The sequence below is a fragment of the Theropithecus gelada genome, chromosome 9 (assembly GCF_003255815.1).
Source record: "Theropithecus gelada isolate Dixy chromosome 9, Tgel_1.0, whole genome shotgun sequence".
NCBI lineage: Eukaryota > Metazoa > Chordata > Mammalia > Primates > Cercopithecidae > Theropithecus > Theropithecus gelada.
Window position 1 is genome coordinate 36,042,665 of NC_037677.1, and position 22,083 is coordinate 36,064,747.

The 22,083-nt window shown below is 41.0% G+C and overlaps 1 protein-coding gene across 1 annotated transcript in view; it reads right to left on the reverse strand.

Moving 5' to 3' along the window:
- Positions 1–11,667: 11,667 nt before the first annotated feature.
- Positions 11,668–22,083, reverse strand: part of PRPF18 (pre-mRNA processing factor 18) — a 40,769-nt gene continuing 30,353 nt past the window's right edge. Inside the window, exon 10 of the mRNA XM_025395890.1 lies at positions 11,668–12,261. Within this exon, the coding sequence (XP_025251675.1) occupies positions 12,181–12,261 (81 nt within the window). The 3' untranslated portion in view covers positions 11,668–12,180. The remainder of the gene's footprint in view (positions 12,262–22,083) is intronic.

Here is a 22,083-nt window from a genome sequence, read left to right on the forward strand (position 1 = left end):
TCGACCTCCTGGGCTCACACAATTCTTCCACTTCAACCCAAGTAGCCGGGACAACACGTGCGCGCCACCACACCCGGCTAATTTTTGTATTTTTTGTAGAGATGATGTCTCACCCTGTTGCCCAGGCTGGCCTCAAACTCCTGAGCTCAAGCAATCTGCCCACCTTGGCTTCGCAAAGTGCTGACATTACAGGTGTGAGCCACCACACCCAGCCAAACCTATCTTGTACTTTAACTGACCTCCCATTTATTTTGTAATACCTCGTTTAATCTTGCTTTATCCAACAATGTGCAACCAACCCAAGGTGATCACCTATACATACTGCCAATTTTCTAACAGATGGCTTACGAGTTGCTTTTCTCGATTCTTCCATGGACGTCTCCTCATTTTAAACTTAAGAATTACATATTACTGCAGAAGTATTGAGCATTTTGAAGTACTTAAGGTTCTATAATCTGCTAAATTTCACACTAACCTTGAGAGTGTTATCTCCATATTAAAAAAAAAATCAAAAAAGAACTATAGTCCTTTTGTCCCAGATTCATCTAACAGGTCATTTCCTTCTTTAATTCTACTGATAAGTGCTTTAATCAGTGGTTTTTCAAACAACTCCATTAAAAAGTGGGCAAAGGACATGAACAGACACTTCACAAAAGAAGACATACATGCAGCCAACAAACGTAAGAAAAAAAGCTCAACATCACCGATTATTACAGAAACGCAAATCAAAACCACAATGAGCTACCATCTCACACCAGTCAGAATGGCTATCATCAAAGAATTAAAAAGTGATAGACGCTGGCAAGGTTGCAGAGAAGAAAGGAACGCTTTTATACTATTGGTGGGAGTGTAAATTAGTTTAACCATTGTGGAAGACAGTGTGGCAATTCTTCAAAGACCTAAAGACAGAAATTACCATTCAATCCAACAACAACCCCATTCCCGGTTATACAACCAAAAGAATATAAATCACTCTATTATAAAGACACATGCACGTGTATGTTCACTGCAACACAATTCACAATAGCAAAGACATGGAATCAATCCAAATGCCCACCAATGATAGACTGGATAAAGAAAATGGGGTGCATATACACCATGGAATACTACACAGCCGTAAAAAGGAATGAGATCATGTCCTTTGCAGGGACTTGGATGGAACTGGAGGCCATTATCAAACTAACGCAGAAACAGTAAAGCAAATACCACATGTTCTCACCTGTAAGTAGGAGCTGAACAATGAGAACACATGGACACTCAGGGGAAACAACACACACTGGGGCCTGTTGGAGGATGGCAGGTGGGAGGAGGGAGAGGATCAGGAAGAACAGCTAGTGGATGCCGGGCTTCATACCTGGGTAATGGGATGATCTGTGCAGCAAACCACCATGGTATATGTTTACCTATATAATAAACCCACACATCCTGCACATGTACCCCTGAAATTAACATAAAAGTTTGAAATTTAAAAAAAAAAGATCAGTGGTTTTCGAACTGCTGACCACCATACATGAATGACCTGTCAACCAATTCTGAGGATAACCACCAGCATATTTTTAAAAAGAAACACAACAGATTAGAAAACATAAGAATGCGCCTTGCATAAGGTACGGCCAGAGGCTTTGTTTCAGGTAGATGTGCCTGTGTACATGTAATACTGGGTCTCCATGCACTTGTTTTGAGTTGTGGTCCAAAAGTTTCAAATTCTACATCTTTTACACTTCTACTTCCTAGAATGGCCAAACTTAGAAAGGCAGGCTCAGACTGCAATGCTCATGGGTCCTAACATCACCTAAGTCTGAAAGGAAAAGCAGTTGACAGCAAGGGCAATTTAGTTTTGGCAAGTTGTAAAACTGGGAGTTGAGAAAGGCCAGGACGGCGGTTGCAGGAGTGACTCTTGACTGTCCCGGCCTGAAGCTCAGTGAATGAGTCTGAGATCACCAAAAGGCAGCTCGAAACTTCTCAGCTGCTCTCGTCGGTAAACTTATGTGTTAAGCTTGACCACTGTGAGAAAAAGTTGAGGAAGTTGGTGCTTACAGACGGGGAAGAAGAGACTCAGAAGAAGTGGCCAGTGAGAGTGACCATTAGAGGCAACACGAGGATTCGTTTAAGCAAGCTGTATAAAGTTTACAATGGGGGAAAATAAATAATCAGTGCTTTCATGATAAATTGTTCTGGTCAACGTAAAAATACATTGTTTTTTTAAATGAGCACGTTTCTAATATTCTGAATGGGGTCAACTCACACCACAGCTGTGCGGCTGGCCACACTGCCCTCCCTAGCTATTCCACACCACCAGAAATTATTTTTAAATTTCAAATGATTTTAAGGTTACTGTTAACTATTAAAGGACTAGCGTGTAGTTATGGTTCAGCCAATGGAACTGCAGAGTCTGTGATGAAAACCAGTTGCCATAACAGTGTTCCCATAGCAACCCTCTGGGGACTGGCGCTGGCTCTTGCGCTCTGGACAGCTGGAAGCTCTTACATCAATACACCGTGAGAAAGTGCTTTTCGGCTCAAGACTCCCAATATGACACCATACCATAGATTGCTATGAGATAAACTTATTCTTTAGGGACTTCATGGGAGTACACTGAGGGAAGGAGGAGGCACAATCCATTAAGTTATGTTCTACCCGATATGTACACAAAGGAAAGAGGCAGAGCTCTGCTTAATGCTCCCTTTCATTGAAACTGCCCCACTTCGTTCTACCATCCTTCTGTGTGAAGCATTAACCTCACAGGGTGGGGTGGGCTGGGGTGGGGTGGGGGTGCGAAGGCAGGCACATGTGGCTGAAAAGGAGCCAATGAGATGAATCCCCAAACTCAAATCTATCAAAGATGTGGAAACACTAGTGTTTTCCAACCTGCTTTCTTTCTGGATACATAATAATTACTTTCTTTCTAACAAAAAGATGGTTGCATTTCCAAGTTATTAATGAGATCAAACCCTAGAGTGCTCTAAAGTGCTGGAGTAGGTCAGGAAATCACCAGAAGGCAGAGATTAGCATTAAAAGTCATACTGCTATCAAGCCTGTTTCCGAGTCCTCTGAGTTCTCACCGAGCGCTCTGGCCCCAAGGCAGATCACTAAGTTCCATTCTCAGCGACAGCTGCCTGCCTAGCTCTGGTCTCTCAGGACCGCTCCCTTCCTCCTATGAGATCTGGACAGTCCTCTGTTTCTTTCTACGTGTCATTTATCTTTGGCCTCAGCTTTACTTTCCTAATTGTCCCCCAAAGACTGAAATCACAGCCACAGCCTCCAGATTGCTGCAGGCTCTGTGTTGCAACACTGAAAACTACTGCTCTGCCTTTGCAATTGGCAATGACACTCCTAGGAAATGCACTATTTACTTCTGAGGGGAACTCAGTGTTTTATTAAATTTGAATTCAGAGACATAACTCTGAATGGACAGGAGTCTGGGGAGGAAGAATGGGAGGAATTTATCTAAGGACTGTGATTGATTTTAAAAGGTATGTCTTTATTGTTTTATAAACAACTACAAACAGAAATATGTAGTATCTGCTGAGCCAAATTTTCACGATTTGGAAACTGGGGAAGGGCGTTTTTCTACATATCCTCATGTTATTTGCAGTCATCTGAAGATCTTTAATTTCAGGGAAATGGAAAACTTCTCTGAGGGGATCTACATCATTCAATGTGCTTCCCTCCATGGCAGCCCAAAATGGTCAGTCACAGCCCTGTGGAACAGGTTCCTTTTTTCTCTAAACCATCTAACCACACTGACCAATTTTAGGAGGTACTGGTGTCACATGACGGTTCCTTCTTTATGTGGAACATTAACTGCAAAATGGAAAACAACAAGAAATTAATGAACTACTCTACTATGTGACCTGATGGTGAATACAGAAAAAGTAATTTGGGGAGTACTTATTCAACAATGTTTATAAATAGGTCCTATATAAGACCACAAGACGAAAATCTAGATTGCTGTCGTATCTTATGAAATTCTGTTTCTCACTTGTACTGGTAAGTTACACTAAGCTCTCACTGATCTTTTTTTGGGGGGGAGGGGGGACAGAATCTCGCTCTGTCGCCCAGGCTGGAGGGCACTGGGGCAATCTCGGCTCACTGCAAGCTCTACCTCCTGGGTCCACACCATTCTCCTGCCTCCTGAGTAGCTGGGACTCCAGGTGCCTGCCACCACGCCTGGCTCATTTTTGGTATTTTTAGTAGAGACAGGGTTTCACAGTGTTAGCCAGGATGGTCTCAATCTCCTCACCTTGTGATCCGCCCGCTTCGGCCTCCCAAAGTGCTGGGATTACAGGCGTGAGCCACCGCGCACGGCCAGCTCTAACTACTGATTTAACAACAAGAAAAGGTTTCCAAATGAGGGAGTGGGAGGCAGGGAACCCCAATTCAATTCCAGACAATGGACCTCAGCCACCACCATGCACGTAACCAGCAGAAACGATCCTGTCTAGGCACAGCAGAAGACCACAAGTGGCCAAAACTGGCTTTTGAACCTTCCCAAGAGGGGCCAGAATAGACCGCTGTGAATCTACACCCACCTACTTGGCAGCATCTAGCCCCAACACATCCCCGGCCCTTCTCAATGCAGAACGGGCTGAAAGCAGGAACAGCCACAGGGTTCAGACACAGTAAATGCTTAATCTATGTTTCCATGATTACTGCTGTTGCTGCTAACACCATCACTATTACTGTTATTGTTTTGTGAGTACACACTGCCCCTAAACACAAGGCTCCCGAAAGGGGCTCTGGCTCCCCTCTAGTGACAACAGTGACACAACTAATATTTATGAGCTCTTATTATTTGCCAGTATGCTGAGCATTCTGCTTGAACAAAACAGTGATGCTACGAAGCATGAACCTATTATTACCAACTACCATCAAAGACGAGGAAGCTGAGGCTTAGAAAGATCTAGTTGCTTGCTAACGACATACAGCGAGCAGGTGCTGAGCTGAGACCTGAAGCTGGAAGTTCTGACTTTGGAGCCCCCACTCTTACCTCCATCCAGCACCACCACTCCACCTGCTCTGGGAGCATCCGCTCACCCATGCTGCCACGTGAATGGAGGCCTCTCAGGTTCTAAAGCATAGTAACAGGTCACAGTGAATCCAAGTATGACATTGTACAACATTAGAACAAGCCCTCACTGTGGAAAACCAAGGCCAGCACAGACTCTGGGGTGGGGACATCAGTACTAGCACCTTCCTCCTCTGATGGCGGGTGTGACTGGAAACATAGTCCGCCCAGGTCTACCAGCATCATCACAATTTCCCCACCCTCCCAGGCGTCACAAACCACTGTCCCACCTTAACCTTGATGCACTGGGGTTATTTCGTTTTGAACTTAGTTTGCTATGATACGCCATCTCTGTTTCTTCAAACTTCTATTTCCTGTTAATTGCATCTGTCCTGAGAGATGACAAATACTAAAATTTATACTCTTAGAAGACAAAAGCAAGCTTTGAAATGTAAGAAAAATAACATTTGGATTTTACAGAATCCCAGACGGCCGAATAGGAACAGCTCCAGCCTCCAGCTCCCAGCGTGAGTGACACAGAAGACAGGTGATTTCTGCATTTTCAACTGAGGTACTGGGTTCATCTCACTGGGGCATGTCGGACAGTTGGCGCTGGTCCACGGGTGCAGCCCGAGCAGTGACAGCTGAAGCAGGGCGAGGCATTGCCTCACCTGGGAAGCGCAAGGGGGAAGGGAATTCCTTTTCCTAGCCAAAGGAAACTGAGACACACAGCACCTGGAAAATTGGGTAACTCCCACCCTAATACTGCACTTTACCAAGGATCTTAGGAAAGGGCACACCAGGAGATTATATCCCACACCTGGCCCAGAGGGTCCCACGCCCACGGAGCCTAACTCATTGCTAGCACAGCAGTCTGAGATCTAACTGCAAGGCAGCTTCGAGGCTGGGGGAGGGGCGCCCACCATTGCTGAGGCTTAAGTAGGTAAACAAAGCCACCAGGAAGCTCGAATTGGGTGCAGCCCACCACAGCTCAAGGAGGCCGGCCTGCCTCTGTAGACTCCTCCTCTGGAGACAGGGCATAGCTAAACAGAAAGCAGCAGAAACGTTGGCAGAGGTAAATGCCCCAGTCTGACAGCTTTGAAGAGAGCAGTGGATCTTCCAGCACGGGGGCTGAGATCTGAGAACAGACACGCTGCCTGCTCAAGTGGGTCCCTGACCCCTGAGTAGCCTAACTGGGAGACATTCCCCACTATGTACAGACCAACACCTCATACCTCACACGGCAGGGCACACCCCTGAGACAAAGCTTCTGGAGCAAGAATCAGACAGCAACACTCACTGTTCAGCAATATTCTATCTTCTGCAGCCTCTGCTGCTGATACCCAGGCAAACAGGGTCTGGAGTGGACCTCAAGCAAACTCCAACAGACCTACAGCTGAAGGTCCTGTTAGAAGGAAAACTAACAAACAGAAAGGACACCCACACCAAAACCCCATCAGTACGTCACCATCATCAAAGACCAAAGGCAGATAAAACCACAAAGATGAGGAAAAAGCAGTGCAGAAAAGCTGGAAATTCAAAAAATCAGAGTGCATCTCCCCCTCCAAAGGAACGCAGCTTATCGCCAGCAACGGAACAAAGTTGGACGGAGAATGACTTTGACCAGTTGAGAGAAGAAGGCTTCAGTCGATCAAACTTCTCAGAGCTAGAGGAGGAACTACATAACCAGCGCAAAGAAACTAAAAACCTTGAAAAAAGAATGGATGAATGGATAACTAGAATAATCAATGCAGAGAAGACCTTAAAGAACTGATAGAGATGAAAACCATGACACGAGAACTACATGACAAATGCACAAGCTTCAGTAACCGACTCGATCAACTGGAAGAAAGAATATCAGTGACTGAAGATCAAATGAATGAAATGAAGCAAGAAGTGTAGAGAAAAAAGAGTAACAAGAAATGAACAAAGCCTCCAAGAAATATGGGATTATGTGAAAAGACCAAATATACATCTGATTGGTGTGCCTGAAAGTGACAGGGAAAATGGAACCAAGTTGGAAAACACTCTGCGGGATATCATCCAGGAGAACTTCCCCAACCTAGTAAGGCGGGCCAACATTCAAATTCAGGAAATACCAAGAACGCCACAAAGATACTCCTCGAGGAGAGCAATCCAAGACACATAATTGCCAGATTCACCAAAGTTGAAATGAAGGAAAAACTGTTAAGGGCAGCCAGAGAGAAAGGTCGGGTTACCCACAAAGGGAAGCCCATCAGACTAACAGCAGATCTCTCGGCAGACACTCTCCAAGCCAGAAGAGAGTGGGGGCCAATATTCAACATTCTTAAAGAAAACAATTTTCAACCCAGAATTTCATATCCAGCCAAACTAAGTTTCACAAGTGAAGGAGAAATAAAATCCTTTACAGACAAGCAAATGCTTAGAGATTTTGTCACCACTAGGCCTGCCCTACAAGAGATCCTGAAGGAAGCACTAAACATGGGAAGGAACAACAGCTACCAGTCATTGCAAAAACATGTCAAAATGTAAAGTCCATCGATGCTAGGAAGAAACTGCATCAACTAGTGAGCAAAATAACCAGCTAATATCATAATGGCAGGATCAAGTTCACACATAACAATATTAACCTTAAATGTAAATGGACTAAATGGTCCAATTAAAAGACACAGACTGGCAAATTGGATAAAGAGTCAAGACCCATCAGTCTGCTGTATTCAGAGACCCATCTCACATGCAGAGACACACATAGGCTCAAAATAAAAGGATGGAGGAAGATCTACCAAGCAAATGGAAAACAGAAAAAAGCAGGGGTTGCAATCCTAGTCTCTGATAAAACAGACTTTAAACCATCAAAGATCAAAAGAGACAAAGAAGGCCACTACATAATGGTAAAGGGATCAATTCATCAGGAAGAGCTAACTATCCTAAATATATATGCACCCAATACAGGAGCACCCAGATACATAAAGCAAGTCCTTAGAGACTTACAAAGAGACTTAGACTCCCATACAATAATAATGGGAGACTTTAACACCCCACTGTCAACATTAGACAGATCAACGAGACAGAAAGTTAACAAGGATATCCAGGAATTGAACTCAACTCTGCACCAAGCAGACCTAATAGACGTCTACAGAACTCTCCACCCCAAAGCAACAGAATATACATTCTTCTCAGCACCACATTGCACCTATTCCAAAACTGACCACATAGTTGGAAGTAAAGCACTCCTCAGCAAATGTAAAAGAACAGAAATTAAAACAAACTGTCTCTCAGACCACAGTGCAATCAAACTAGAACTGAAGACTAAGAAACTCAATCAAAACTGCTCAACTACATGGAAACTGAACAACCTGCTCCTGAATGAATGACTACTGGGCACATAATGAAATGAAGGCAGAAATAAAGGTGTTCTTTGAAACCAATGAGAACAAAGATACAACATACTAGAATCTCTGGGATACATTTAAAGCAGTGTGTAGAGGGAAATTTATAGCACTAAATGTCCACAAGAGAAAGTAGGAAAGATCTAAAATTGACACTCTAACATCACAATTAAAAGAACTAGAGAAGCAAGAGCAAACACATTCAAAAGCTAGCAGAAGGCAAGAAATAACTAAGATCAGAGCAGAACTGAAGGAGATAGAGACACAAAAAACCCTCCAAAAAATCAATGAATCCGGGAGCTGGTTTTTTGAAAAGATCAACAAAATTGATAGACTGCTAGCAAGACTAATAAAGAAGAAAAGAGAGAAGAATCAAACAGACGCAATAAAAAATGATAAAGGGGATATCACCACCGACCCCACAGAAATACAAACTACCATCAGAGAATACTATAAACACCTCTACACAAATAAACTACAAACCTAGAAGAAATAGATAACTTCCTGGACACTTACACTCTCCCAAGACTAAACCAGGAAGAAGTTGAATCCCTGAATAGACCAATAGCAGGCTCTGAAATTGAGGCAATAATTAATAGCCTACCAACCAAAAAAAGTCCAGGACCAGACGGATTCACAGCTGAATTCTACCAGAGGTACAAGGAGGAGTTGGTACCATTCCTTCTGAAACTATTCCAATCAATAGAAAAGAGGGAATCCTCCCTAACTCATTTTACGAGGCCAACATCATCCTGATACCAAAGCCTGACAGAGATACAACAAAAAAAAAATTTTAGACCAATATTCCTGATGAACATCGATGCAAAAATCCTCAATAAAATACTGGCAAACCAAATCCAGCAGCACATCAAAAAGCTTATCCACCACGATCAAGTGGGCTTCATCCCTGGGATGCAAGGCTGGTTCAACATATGCAAATCAATAAATGTAATCCAGCATATAAACAGAACCAAAGACAAAAACCACATGATTATCTCAATAGATGCAGAAAAGGCCTTTGATAAAATTCAACAGCCCTTCATGCTAAAAACTCTCAATAAATTCGGTATTGATGGAAAGTATCTCAAAATAATAAGAGCTATTTATGACAAACCCACAGCCAATATCATACTGAATGGGCAAAAACTGGAAAAATTCCCTTTGAAAACTGGCACAAGACAGGGATGCCCTCTCTCACCACTCCTATTCAACATAGTGCTGGAAGTTCTGACTAGAGCAATCAGGCAAGAGAAAGAAATAAAGTGTATTCAGTTAGGAAAAGAAGAAATCAAATTGTCCCTCTTTGCAGATGACATGATTGTATATTTAGAAAACCCCATTGTCTCAGCCCAAAATCTCCTTAAGCTGATAAGCAACTTTAGCAAAGTCTCAGGATACAAAATCAACGTGCAAAAATCACAAGCATTCTTATACACCAGTAACAGACAGAGAGCCAAATCATGAATGAACTCCCATTCACAATAGCTTCAAAGAGAATAAAATACCTAGGAATCCAACTTACAAGGGATGTAAAGGACCTCTTCAAGGAGAACTACAAACCACTGCTCAGTGAAATAAAAGAGGACACAAACAAATGGAAGAACATACCATGCTCGTGGATAGGAAGAATCAATATTGTGAAAATGGCCATACTGCCCAAGGTAATTTATAGATTCAATGCCATCCCCATTAAGCTACCAATGACTTTCTTCACAGAATTGGAAAAAACTGCTTTAAAGTTCATATGGAACCAAAAAAGACCCTGCATTGCCAAGACAATCCTAAGCCAAAAGAACAAGGCTGGAGGCATCACGCTACCTGACTTCAAACTACTACAGTAACCTCAAACTACTACTACAAGGCTACAATAACCAAAACAGCATGGTACTGGTACCAAAACAGAGATATAGACCAATGGAACAGAACAGAGCCCTCAGAAATAATACCACACATCTACAGCCATCTGATCTTTGACAAACCTGACAAAAACAAGAAATGGGGAAAAGATTCCCTATTTAATAAATGGTGCTGGGTAAATTGGCTAGCCATAAGTAGAAAGCTGAAACTGGATCCTTACCTTACTCCTTATACGAAAATTAATTCAAGATGGATTAGAGACTTAAATGTTAGATTTAAACCATAAAAACCCTAGAAGAAAACCTAGGTAATGCCATTCAGGACATAGGCACGGGCAAGGACTTCAGGTCTAAAACACCAAAAGCAATGGCAACAAAAGCCAAAATTGACAAATGGGATCTAATTAAACTAAAGAGCTTCTGCACAGCAAAAGAAACTACGGTCAGAGTGAACAGGCAACCTACAGAATGGGAGAACATTTTTTCAATCTACTCATCTGACAAAAGGGCTAATATCCAGAACCTATAAAGAACTCAATCAAATTTACAAGAAAAAAACAACCATATCAAAAAGTGGGCAAAGGATATGAACAGACACTTCTCAAAAGAAGACATTCATACAGCCAACAGACACACGAAAAACTGCTCATCATCACTCGCCATCAGAGAAATGCAAATCAAAACCACAATGAGATACCATCTCACACCAGTTAGAATGGCAATCATTAAAAAATCAGGCAACAACAGGTGCTGGAGAGGATGTGGAGAAATAGGAACACTTTTACACTGTTGGTGGGACTGTAAACTAGTTCAACCATTGTGGAAAACAGTGTGGCAATTCCTCAAGGATCTAGAACTAGAAATACCATTTGACCCAGCCATCCCACTACTGGGGATATACTCAAAGGATTATAAGTCATGCTCCTATAAAGACACATGCACACGTATGTTTATTGTGGCACTATTCACAATATCAAAGATTTGGAATCAACCCAAATGTCCATCAGTGACAGACTGGATTACGAAAATGTGGCACATATACACCATGGAATACTATGCAGCCATAAAAAAGGATGAGTTCATGTCCTTTGTAGGGACATGGATGCAGCTAGAAACCATCATTCTCAGCAAACTATCTCAAGAACAGAAAACCAAATACTGCATGTTCTCACTCATAGGTGGGAATTGAACAATGAGATCACTTGGACACAGGAAGGGGATCATCACACACCGGGTCCTATTGTGGGAGGGGGAGGAGGGATAGCATTAGGAGATATACCTAATGTAAATGACAGGTTAATGGGTGCAGCACACCAACATGGCACATGTATACATATGTAACAAACTTGCACATTGTGCACATGTACCCTAGAATATAAAGTATAAAAAGAAAAAAAAAAGAAAAGAAACAACACTCGAATTATACCAGTAATAATATTTACATTCAAATTCTATTGCAAGACAGCAAAAGTTCAGCAACATTTAAGGACTATAAAGTTTCATTCAATGGTCCCATGTTTTTGAAATATATAAAAATATTTTATATAAATATTACACAAAAGACAATATGAAAATTATAGTATTTTACTGAAATAATTAAGTCCATCCTCAAATGTTTCTTTTTAATCATCTAATCACAACTTTCGGGTCAACTGAAAAAAAGGTCATTTTAAACCCCCTTCTGTTGTCTACAGATTTAAATTGTGAGGAAAAGTCTTTAAAACTTAATTTTGGACTAATTAAAATGAAAGCAAGAAAGAAAAATCAGCTTGCAGTCAGTTATGAAATGAAGGCCAATACAGTTCTTAAAACCAATCAAGAGTTACATCAAGGAGAACTCAGAGATTGGAAACTCCAGTTTTCTTCTTTCCTCATTCCTGTTGGTAATTCCAGAAGTCCACAGCCTGCTTCTGTACGTTTCTTATTAACACACCATGCACAGATCTCACAGTGCATTGTACTCCACACATTTGGATGGGTCTGTAGGAAAGTGTTTCTGGCAGATGGTCATTAATCTCTTCAATCCCTAAGAAAATAAGGAAAACAAAGGTTGGTTATGACATGGTTAAATTATTCTTACCTGCCTTCCTCTGAACTCACATCAGTTTGTCAATGCCCCCATTAAAGCACAGCAGACCAAAGCAATTTCACTCAGATGTACGCCTAGAGAAATTTTTCCTGTGCACCTGCAGATCTGCACAAGAATGTTCATCAGAAACTGTTCATAGTAACAAAACCGAAAAACTGGAAACTCAAATTTCCGTCCATAGAAGGACATATGAAAAATACTTTAGTGTGCTCACAAATGGGATATCTTACAGCAGTAAAAATGAATTAACTCTAGCTACATGTAACAATTCAGCCAGTCTCAACCAGGTTCCAATAGAGAATTAAGCTCTGACTGCCCAGCCTAAGGCATCCATTGTATGTAATGAGATAACTTCTCCCTTATTCATCTAAACTTTGGGAGACTATTTACTCATGTTTGGAGGACTCAGAAAATACACTCAAATTATTTTCTATGTTCTGTGGTCAAGATGAGGGGCTCTGGCTGGGAAAGGCCAATGCATATGAATCTTAGAAGCAATGTTGAAAGTAAAAAGCAAGGGGCATGAAATGTTACTACCTTCAGTGACACCCTTCTCATGAAATTCCAAAACAAGTAAAAAATGTATTGCTTAGAAATACACACGTAACATGGTAGAACCGTTTTTCAACAAGAAAGGAAATGACAAACTTAAGTGCAAGGTAGTGGTTACTTCCGGAGTATGGAAGGAAAATACCGTTTCAATGGTTTTCAGAATGTTCTAGTTCTTAAACTGGGAATAAGGCTTTTAGACATTCATTTTATTACTTACTTTATAACTCGTGTTTTACATGTATTCTTTTGTATGCACCAAATATTACACAATAAAACCATTTTAATTATGTCAGTAAAAACTGAGTACAACATTCCAAGTGTGACCTGGCCATTCTTGCAGGATTCACTAGAAGCAGTGACTGCACTACTTTTGTTGTGTATCTTGGCAACTGTAACCAAGACCCTTGGCTGTTTTTATACAACTACAAGACACACACCTAATTCCCACTGATCTCACAAAATTCAAGTACCTTCTGTCTCTACAGCAGTTTGGCCAGTTCTCCAGTGATATTTTAAGCTGATGACAACAACTGTCACTATTCAATTTCATCCTGTCTCTTTCAACTCATGCTTCGGTCTGTGATCTTTTAAAATCCTTGGTCAGTTAGCTTTAGTTATTCTTCTTAGCTTTCTCATCCACCACTCAGTAAACATGTCCTCTAAGTCATTATCCAAATATTCAATACCCTGTACAAACAGGCCAGGGGAAGGGCAGAGACCTGAGACACCCCACGATCGAGCTCTCTCCAAAACGATCTTGGGAACAGTCTGTAACCAGCAATGAATCCTACTTACTGTGCCATCCATTAACACACACATTTCCTTGTTTACAAGAAAAGACTTTGCCAAAGGTCTTACTCAAATCTATGTAACTTAACACCTGTTAAGCTCAGTAAAATCACCAAAACAAACAACAACACAAAAATCCCTGCAAAATCTCATTGGTCCCATAGTAAGCAGACAACACAAATATTAATCATAGTCAGTATCCATGTGTTATGTGTCCATGGATTCAACCAACCCTGGCTAAAAAATATTCGGAAAAAAACAGCAACAAAAAAATAAAAAATAATACAAATAAATATCATATAATAACTATTTAAATAGCATTTACATTGTGTTAGGTATTGTAAGTAATCTAGAGATGATTTAAAGTACACAGGAGGATGTGCGTAGATTATATGCAAATACTACATCATTTTCTATCAGGGACTTGAGCATCCAGATTTTGGTATCTGCAAGGTCCTGGAACCAATCCCTGAGGATATTAAGGGACAACTGACATACTTCTATGAATGGAGCCATAATCTAACAGATTCCACATCAAAGAAACAGGACTGTGAAGTATATAAAATCCTTGGTAGATTCAAGGATTGCCCATATTATGAGATTTAGGAATTAGGGGTGTGGAGGGAGGTTATCTTTTAACTGATTCACAAGAAGCGTTTTTGCACACGTAATTCACTTTGCTCTTTTGTTGTTGCTGTTGTTGTTGTTGTTCCCTGTGTAATCAGGTATTTGCTTTGGGATAAAGACCATTCCGTCACATAGTCCAGCTTCTCCTGCTACGAATTCTAATCATGTGTCTGCAGAACTGTGATTGGTAGCCATGGAAATACAGGTGATAGCACTAATTTGGCATCTTAAGGTTCCTGAAGGCATAGGTGAGAAGAAGGGCAAAGTCAGGCAAGAGAACACCCTGATGAAATACAAAGAGCTGCACTCAGCAGCAAAGCATGGCAAGGATTGTTATGAGCAAGTAGAAGGCAAACTGATGGTTTGCCTTGGAGGTGGTTTTCCCCATGTTAGAAGAATTAGAATCTTAGGTGTGTGCTCCTTACAGAAGACGTGTGTGATGCCTATTTATACTCACTAAGCAGATTCTATGGTTTAAAAACATATACTAGTGTTCTCCTTGAAATCTTAGCTGCCACAGGTTGTGAAAATCAATCATTCTAGTCATAAGTAGTTACCACAGAGCATTATGATAAATTTTTGTAAACAAGTTTGAGAGTGCATGGCAGAGATAGGTGTGTAATCTCAGGACAGCATATGGTTATTTTCCAAATGGAAACAAATCTTTTCAATGAGACCCCTCAAGATTTCAGTTTCAAACTGCTATGGATGCTTAAGCCAGTTAAACAATGAGCTGCTTAGCTTAGCTTATGGCAAATGGCTTAAAAACTTGCGGTATTTTTAACTGGCTTTTTATTTTTATAAAGGCAATACCCTTATCTAACAAATGTTTATTCAGTGCCTACTATTCTAGGCTGTTCTAGGCTCTGGAAATATAGCAGCGAAGAAGTCAGAAAAAATCCCACCCTCCTGAGATTGAATTGTGGTAAGGGGAGACAGGCAAGAAACAAAATAAATTCATAAAAAAAAAACATTTCAACGATGCTAAGTGCTTTGGAGAAAATAAAGCAGAGAAATGGGGTATGTGGACGTGTGGTGCAACCTGAAGGGCTTTGGCTTGGACTTTGCGAACTAGGAAGCCACTGCAGGGCTCTGAACAAGAGAGCAACACAATCTGACTATATGTGAACAGGATCAGTCTGGGGACTGCCGCTAAGAAACTGGAGAGGGGCAATAAGAGCAGCTCAGGGACCAGAGAGAAGACACTAGAATAATCCAGATGAGAAGTGGTGGCTGGACCCAGTGGCAGCAGGAAAGGTGGTGAGAAGGGATCAGCCTCCAGACATACTTTGAATCTAGAACCATCAAGCTTTGAATCGGATATGGGTTGTGATAGGAAGAAAAAAGTCAAGGATAATTCCAGGTTTTGTGTGTATGTTGTTTGAGAAAAAATAAATAAATCACACAATTCTTGCATCAAATAATAGCAGTCCCCTACCTCACTCTTTCCAAATCCTAATTCCAGCTCTCCAGCAACCCTTTTCAAACCTTTTAAGTGTTTCCTCTGGTATTTACTGCCATATTTCTAAATACTATACTGACAGTGCTTGGTTTTTCCATCTCAAATACTATTGATATCTCCTGACTTCATACTACGAAGCAGAGGATCTCACTATTACACCATTGTCCACTGGCCTCACATATGCACGCACACGCCTAAAAAGCACTTTCTCCCCCATCCTCCCCAAACCACAATTCTTAGTGAAATCAATATTCAGGTTTTTGTTTTTTTTTTTAATAAAGGCTACACAAATATCGTTCAAAGCAAACCCACATAACATAACATGATGATGATGATGACCTCTCCTTTCATAAGTTTTTTTCCTCTTTTTGTTTTGCTTTTCTAATCCATTCTCCAACCCTCGCATGCCCAAACATCACTCGGTACCTCATCAGACACACCAGGGAATATAAGCTCTTCCATTTCTTCCTGGAGTCCTTCGTCCCTCTACTCTAACCTGGACCCACCTGTACTGCTACCATCCTGGAGCACGACATCCCCGCACCTCCAGCCTAGGGATTCCTCTCGCCTTGCTCTGTGCTTCATCTCAGCTCTTGGATCTTTTCATTTGGGTGGAGGACATCCTCAGGTAGAGTCAAGACTGCCCACATTCCAATCCCAATTCTACCACTGACTAGCCGTGTGACCTTGAGAACTCACTTCTCGACGCCTGCTTCCCCACTTACAAAACAGGGAAATGTTAGTGTCCATCTCATATTGTTGCTGTAAAGTGCTTAAGGGAAGCGGAGAGTAAGCACTACGTAAGTGTCAGCTATGACGATAATGACTGCAGAGAATGTGTACATGGGAGATGTCATTAGCCTGTACTTATCCTTCACTTGATGGTTCAGAAAGGAAGAGAGCCAGGCGCGATGGCTCACGCCTGCAATTCCAGCACTTTGGGAGGCCAAGGTGGGCAGATCACAAGGTCAAGAGATCAAGACCATCCTGGCCAACATGGTAAAACCCATCTCTACTAAAAATAACAAAACCTAGCTGGGTGTGGTGGTGGGCGCCTGTAATCCCAGCTACTTGGGAGGTTAAGGCAGGAGAATCTCTTGAACCTGGGAAGCAGAGGTTGCAGTGAGGCGAGATCATGCCACTGCACTCCAGCCTGGTGACAGAGACTCCATCTCAAAAAAAAAAAAAAAAAAAAAAAGGATTCTGAGTTGGACATTATTTCCCTAGCTATTGCGAAGATACTGCTCTACTGTCTTCTAGCTTCTAGTGCTATTAGTGAGAAGTATGATAGTATTTTAATTCCTGCACCTTTGTAAGTGACCTTTTCTCTGAAGTCTTTGAAGTCTTCTCTTTAGCCTTGGCCTTCCGACACTGCATTTTTTTGTGCCTTGATGTGAACTCTTCCTATTCATTTGCTCTGTGTTAAGTGAATTCTTTTCATTCTACAAACTCATGTCCTTCAGATCTGGGACATTTTCTTGCATTAATTCTTTATTTCCTATCTTTCCGTTTCTGTTGGAATGGCTACAAACCTTATAGATTGACTCTGATTTTCTTATCTTTTCTGCTTTTCATATTTCCTCAACTTTATCTTCTAACCCACTAATTATTAAATTTTTGCTGATAAAATTTTTTGCTGATTTTTAAGAGTTCATTTTGATTCTCAGACTTTTTTTTGTAGCCTAAGCAATCCTCCTACCTCGGCCTCCTGAATAGCTGAGACTACAGTCATGCACCACCATGCCCCACTAACTTTTTTATTTTTTGTAGAGAAGCGACCTCACTATTTTGCCCAGGCTGGTCTAGAACTCCTGGTCTCAAGCACTCCTCCCACCTCAGCCTCCCAAAGTGGTGGGATTACAGGCATGAGCCACCACGCTTGGCCTCTAAGGATATTAATTATTCTCACTGAAGTTTTTTTCTGTTCTCTATAATTCTGTTTCTCTGAAGGTCTTTTCTTCTGTGTGTGTGTTTGGTTCTCTGTTATCATGTTGGGGAATTTCTCCAACTGTCTGATGGATCTTAGGTGAACATTCATGCTGATGAGTAACACACTACAGAGCTGAATGGAAAAACTCCCTGAATGGGTGGGGCTTGCCCATAGGACTGCATTTTCAGATGACAGGGCAGCAAGCTGCTTTTTTCACTGAAGGAACACTTAAGTGTTAGTAACTTAGATCCTTTCTCTTGGGTCAGTTTCACAGAGCAGAATCCTCCAACTTACTGAGGGGTAAAAGCCTGGCTGCCCGCATCAGAGGAAACCAGGAATTAAAGGTGTCATTTGTCAATATTACATACTTCCACTTAATGTTCCTGTTTTCAGTATGGCATCTAACCCTTCCTGAGCAGTACATATCCATCCAAAAGCAACCCAATTTTCTGCTAGAGTGGGAAGAGGGCGGGGAGCTCCACTTGGGCAGGGAACCTCTGGACTACTTATCCTAATTTAAAACCACTCCCTCTTTTCAGCCTTCTCCCATGGCCTGGCCTTTGAGAAGTGCCTAATATCCCCCATGTCCCGAGCTTTTCTAGTTTCTACAGTGGGAACTGATTGGTTCCTTAATGACTGCCTCCCATACAATATTTAGCTATATTCATTTTTCAAATATCATTATATTTATAGGAAAATGTTAAAAGTTTAATTGGTGAGGCCAGGTGCGGTGGCTCACGCTTGTAATCCCAGCACTCTGGGAGGCCAAGGCGGGCGGATCACTTGAGGTCAGGAGTTCAATATCAGCCTGGCCAACATGGCAAAACCCTGTCCCTACAAAAATATAAAAAAATTAGCCAGGCATGGCGGCACACACCCAGCTACTCAGGAGGCTGAGGCATGATAAGTGTTTGAACCTGGGGGATGGAAGTTGCAGTGAGCCAAGATCATGCCACTGCATTCCAGCCTGGGTGATAGAATAAGACCCTGTCTCAAATAAATAAATAAATAAATGCCTAATTGGTGAACTGCACATAAAAATGATTAAGATGGTAAATTTTATGTATGTCACAATTTTTAAGTCTAAATGGAAGTAATATAGAATGTTCCAGATATGACATACAAATATCAGATACAGATACAGTTTGGTTAATCATAGTATGATATAGGATATATCCTGGATAATGGAAGTTCTTTATATCCAGAGAAATCAATAAACCATTAAAACAATGAACCTGCATCCACTAAAAAGATTAGCAATTTTTTTATTATTGCAGAAAACAAAAACTATTTAAACCAAATCAAACTAAAATCACAATTATTTGCCTTGATTTGCCTCTTTAATATATCATTAGAACTTGAGGAAGATATTTTGTTTATAAGTAATCTTTATATTTCAGTATAAAGACACTCTGTTAAATCAATTATTTCTGTACCTTTCGCTAGTCTATACTATGAGACAAAGACTTAAAGAGGAAAGCACAGATCCATTTAGTGGTGCATCCTAAGAATGTGAGGAATATAAAAATAAGATGAGTGACATTTTCCACCCAGCTATTTAAAATTCTGTCATAAACTGCAAACGTTCTAATAGAGTAATAAATTAATATGCAATACTTAAGTTAAAAATTAATCCTAACTTCATACTACAGGAATGCTCTTTTGACCCGAAATGTGATGTTCAAAAAATGTGTACTTAGTAAGTACATTTCTATCATTTCAACTAACATCTGTAGTAATGCATTAAAAGGCCAATACTTCAAATACTGTCTATGGGAACTCTTTTTTTCCCTTCTTCTTTTTTTGGAACAGAGTCTTGCTCTGTCGCCCTGGCTGGAGTGCAGTGGCGCAACCTCGGCTCACTGCAACCTCCACCTTCCGGGTTCACGCCATTCTCCTTCCTCAGCCTCCCAAGTAGCTGGGACTACAGGCGCCCACCACCATGCCCGGCTAATTTTTTTGTATTTTTTTGTATTTTTTAGTAGAAATGGGGTTTCACCATGTTAGCCAGGATGGTCTTGATCTCCTGACCTCGTGATCCACCCGCCTCAGCCTCCCAAAGTGCTGGGATTACAGGTGTGAGCCACCGTACCTGGCCTATGGGAACTCTTTTCATACAAATACATTGTTAAAATTGAATTCATCCAAACAACTCATTCTAGACTTTTAAGTTACCGATCTGGGTTCAGCCACTTGGGATGATAGCAGATAAGGGCAACTGCATGTTGGTTCTAATAAGAAGCCCACTGTAAATATTAAACATACAAAAACTTCAGTATCTGGAGGACTTACCAAAAAACTAAAGGAAACAGATAGCTTGGGACTAACTCAAACTGCCCGCATAGCTTACGGTAAGAAACAGACTCTGCTGCTCTTGTGTTTTGCTTCTCTGATTTTGTTTTCTATACAAGAACAAGTTTCCAGTGCAGAGGTTCATTTCACAGAAACTTAACACCAAATTACAAACAACAACTCAAAAATTAAGTAAAAATGTACTCCAAATGATTAATTTGAGGGAAGATTTTATTTATGTGTGTAACAGGCTTTCACAATAGAGACTGGTCTGGCTTTTCTTCCAACGATGTGGTTGAGAAATTTAAGATTTAAAATTTAAGAATACCCTACAGTAAAATGCCTCTTTACCATCAACTAAGCTGCCAGCTAGAAAGCAGCATGGCCCAGTTTAGATCAGCATTTCCCCAAATCTGTTTCCAAAACACACTAGTGTTCCGTAACATTAAAAGGTATTACTATGTAAAACATAAATACTAGCAGTATTTTTCTCTAAAAATGTACTGTTTTAATATGCCAGGAAGATTAAGGAGGTAGACGGCTGTCAACATGCAACAACTCGCCTTTAGGAAACAGCTTATCATAGCCCAGAATGCCAGGCTGTGGCATGAAGCCACTTGACCCACAAGTGTGTGGCACATATTAGAGCACTAAGGCATGGGAGTGTTTACCAACAGCTATGATAGTGTGTGCAACATACACATCAAGCTGTGATCACTTATTGCAGTAATGAATGTTTCTGTTGTACTGGTTTTGGTAATATGTGAACACATTACAAACTCACAAACGTTCCATGGACAAATAAATTTGGCAAATGCTAGTATAGATGAAATATGCCAAAACCTGAAATATGGATTGAAATAACTGACATAAAATATTGGAATGATGTCTTTACTAGGAACTGTATAAACTTAAGCTTACTGAAAACAACGTGCCAGGGAATAATATTATATGATATTTACCTTTTGTAATAGCAAAAGCTTCACAGAAATTATTTAGAAGATTATTATTCCTTAATCTTCTAACCTCCAAAGGAATCTGTCACACAATGCACAGATCAATTAATCTACACATGTCGAGGAGGATGCCAGCAGGAGAACTGGATAATGTGATGATAGTAGTTTTGAGGATGTTTCAAAGGAGTGGGTTGGACTTAGGACCAACAAGACACAGTACAGCATCCTAGCGCTGACAATCCTGGGACACTGTGGCTAGCCCGAGTTCTGAAAGCAAAGGAGGAGCGTGGCCACTGGAACCTAGGGAGGGTAGCTGTACGGAGACAGTCACCCAAGAGAAGCGACAGCCTTGGGCAGAGGGATGCAGTCACCCTAGGGGCCCCTCCAGGGAGGAAGTTGGGAAAATCAATACCCTAAACTCATTCTTCTCCAACCAACAAAATGCCTTCTAGTCCCTCTCATCGTCTGCTCCAGTCAGAAGCCACAGGGCAAGAGTGCCTATCAGTGTCGCTGGTAAAAGTCACGTTTGGAGGGAACACAGTGAGGAAGGATAAGAGTGGCTCTGGTAGGGCAACGGTTCTCCGACGTGCATTTCACCTCATCTTTTTCTCCTGTCTACCTTCCTTCCCTTATTTTTGACAAATAAAGAATGCCCAAGATGTGAACTTCTTCAAGAGCTATCTGGGAATGACTGAATTTTAAAGTCTCTAAATAATCAAGAGCTTCCTATAATCTATATAAAAGAAGCTTTACCCAAAGTCTGGGCCAGTGGTTACATCTCTATTTGGAAGAATGAGCAAAGGCCTTAAAGCTACTACCACCAATTTCTATCTAACCCTAGACTTGAAGCAAGCTAACAAGCTATATAACTTTTCTTTGATCTGCCTGGAGAGAACCCTCCCTGTGGTATATTTAATTTTTGTGACAAATAGAGTACTTCAAATAACTTTCATTGTTTAAGTTCCATAAAGGTTTGCATAAAACCAAAAGATGAAATCTATGTTCCAGTGAAACAGCCCCTTGAATTATTTTCTATCATATTTCATAAAACATATTTTTCACCAGTATTTCTAAATAAAAAAATTATCTCACACATTACAAGTTTCCATTTACATGATGTCCAAAAACAAGCAAAACTAACCAATAATGGT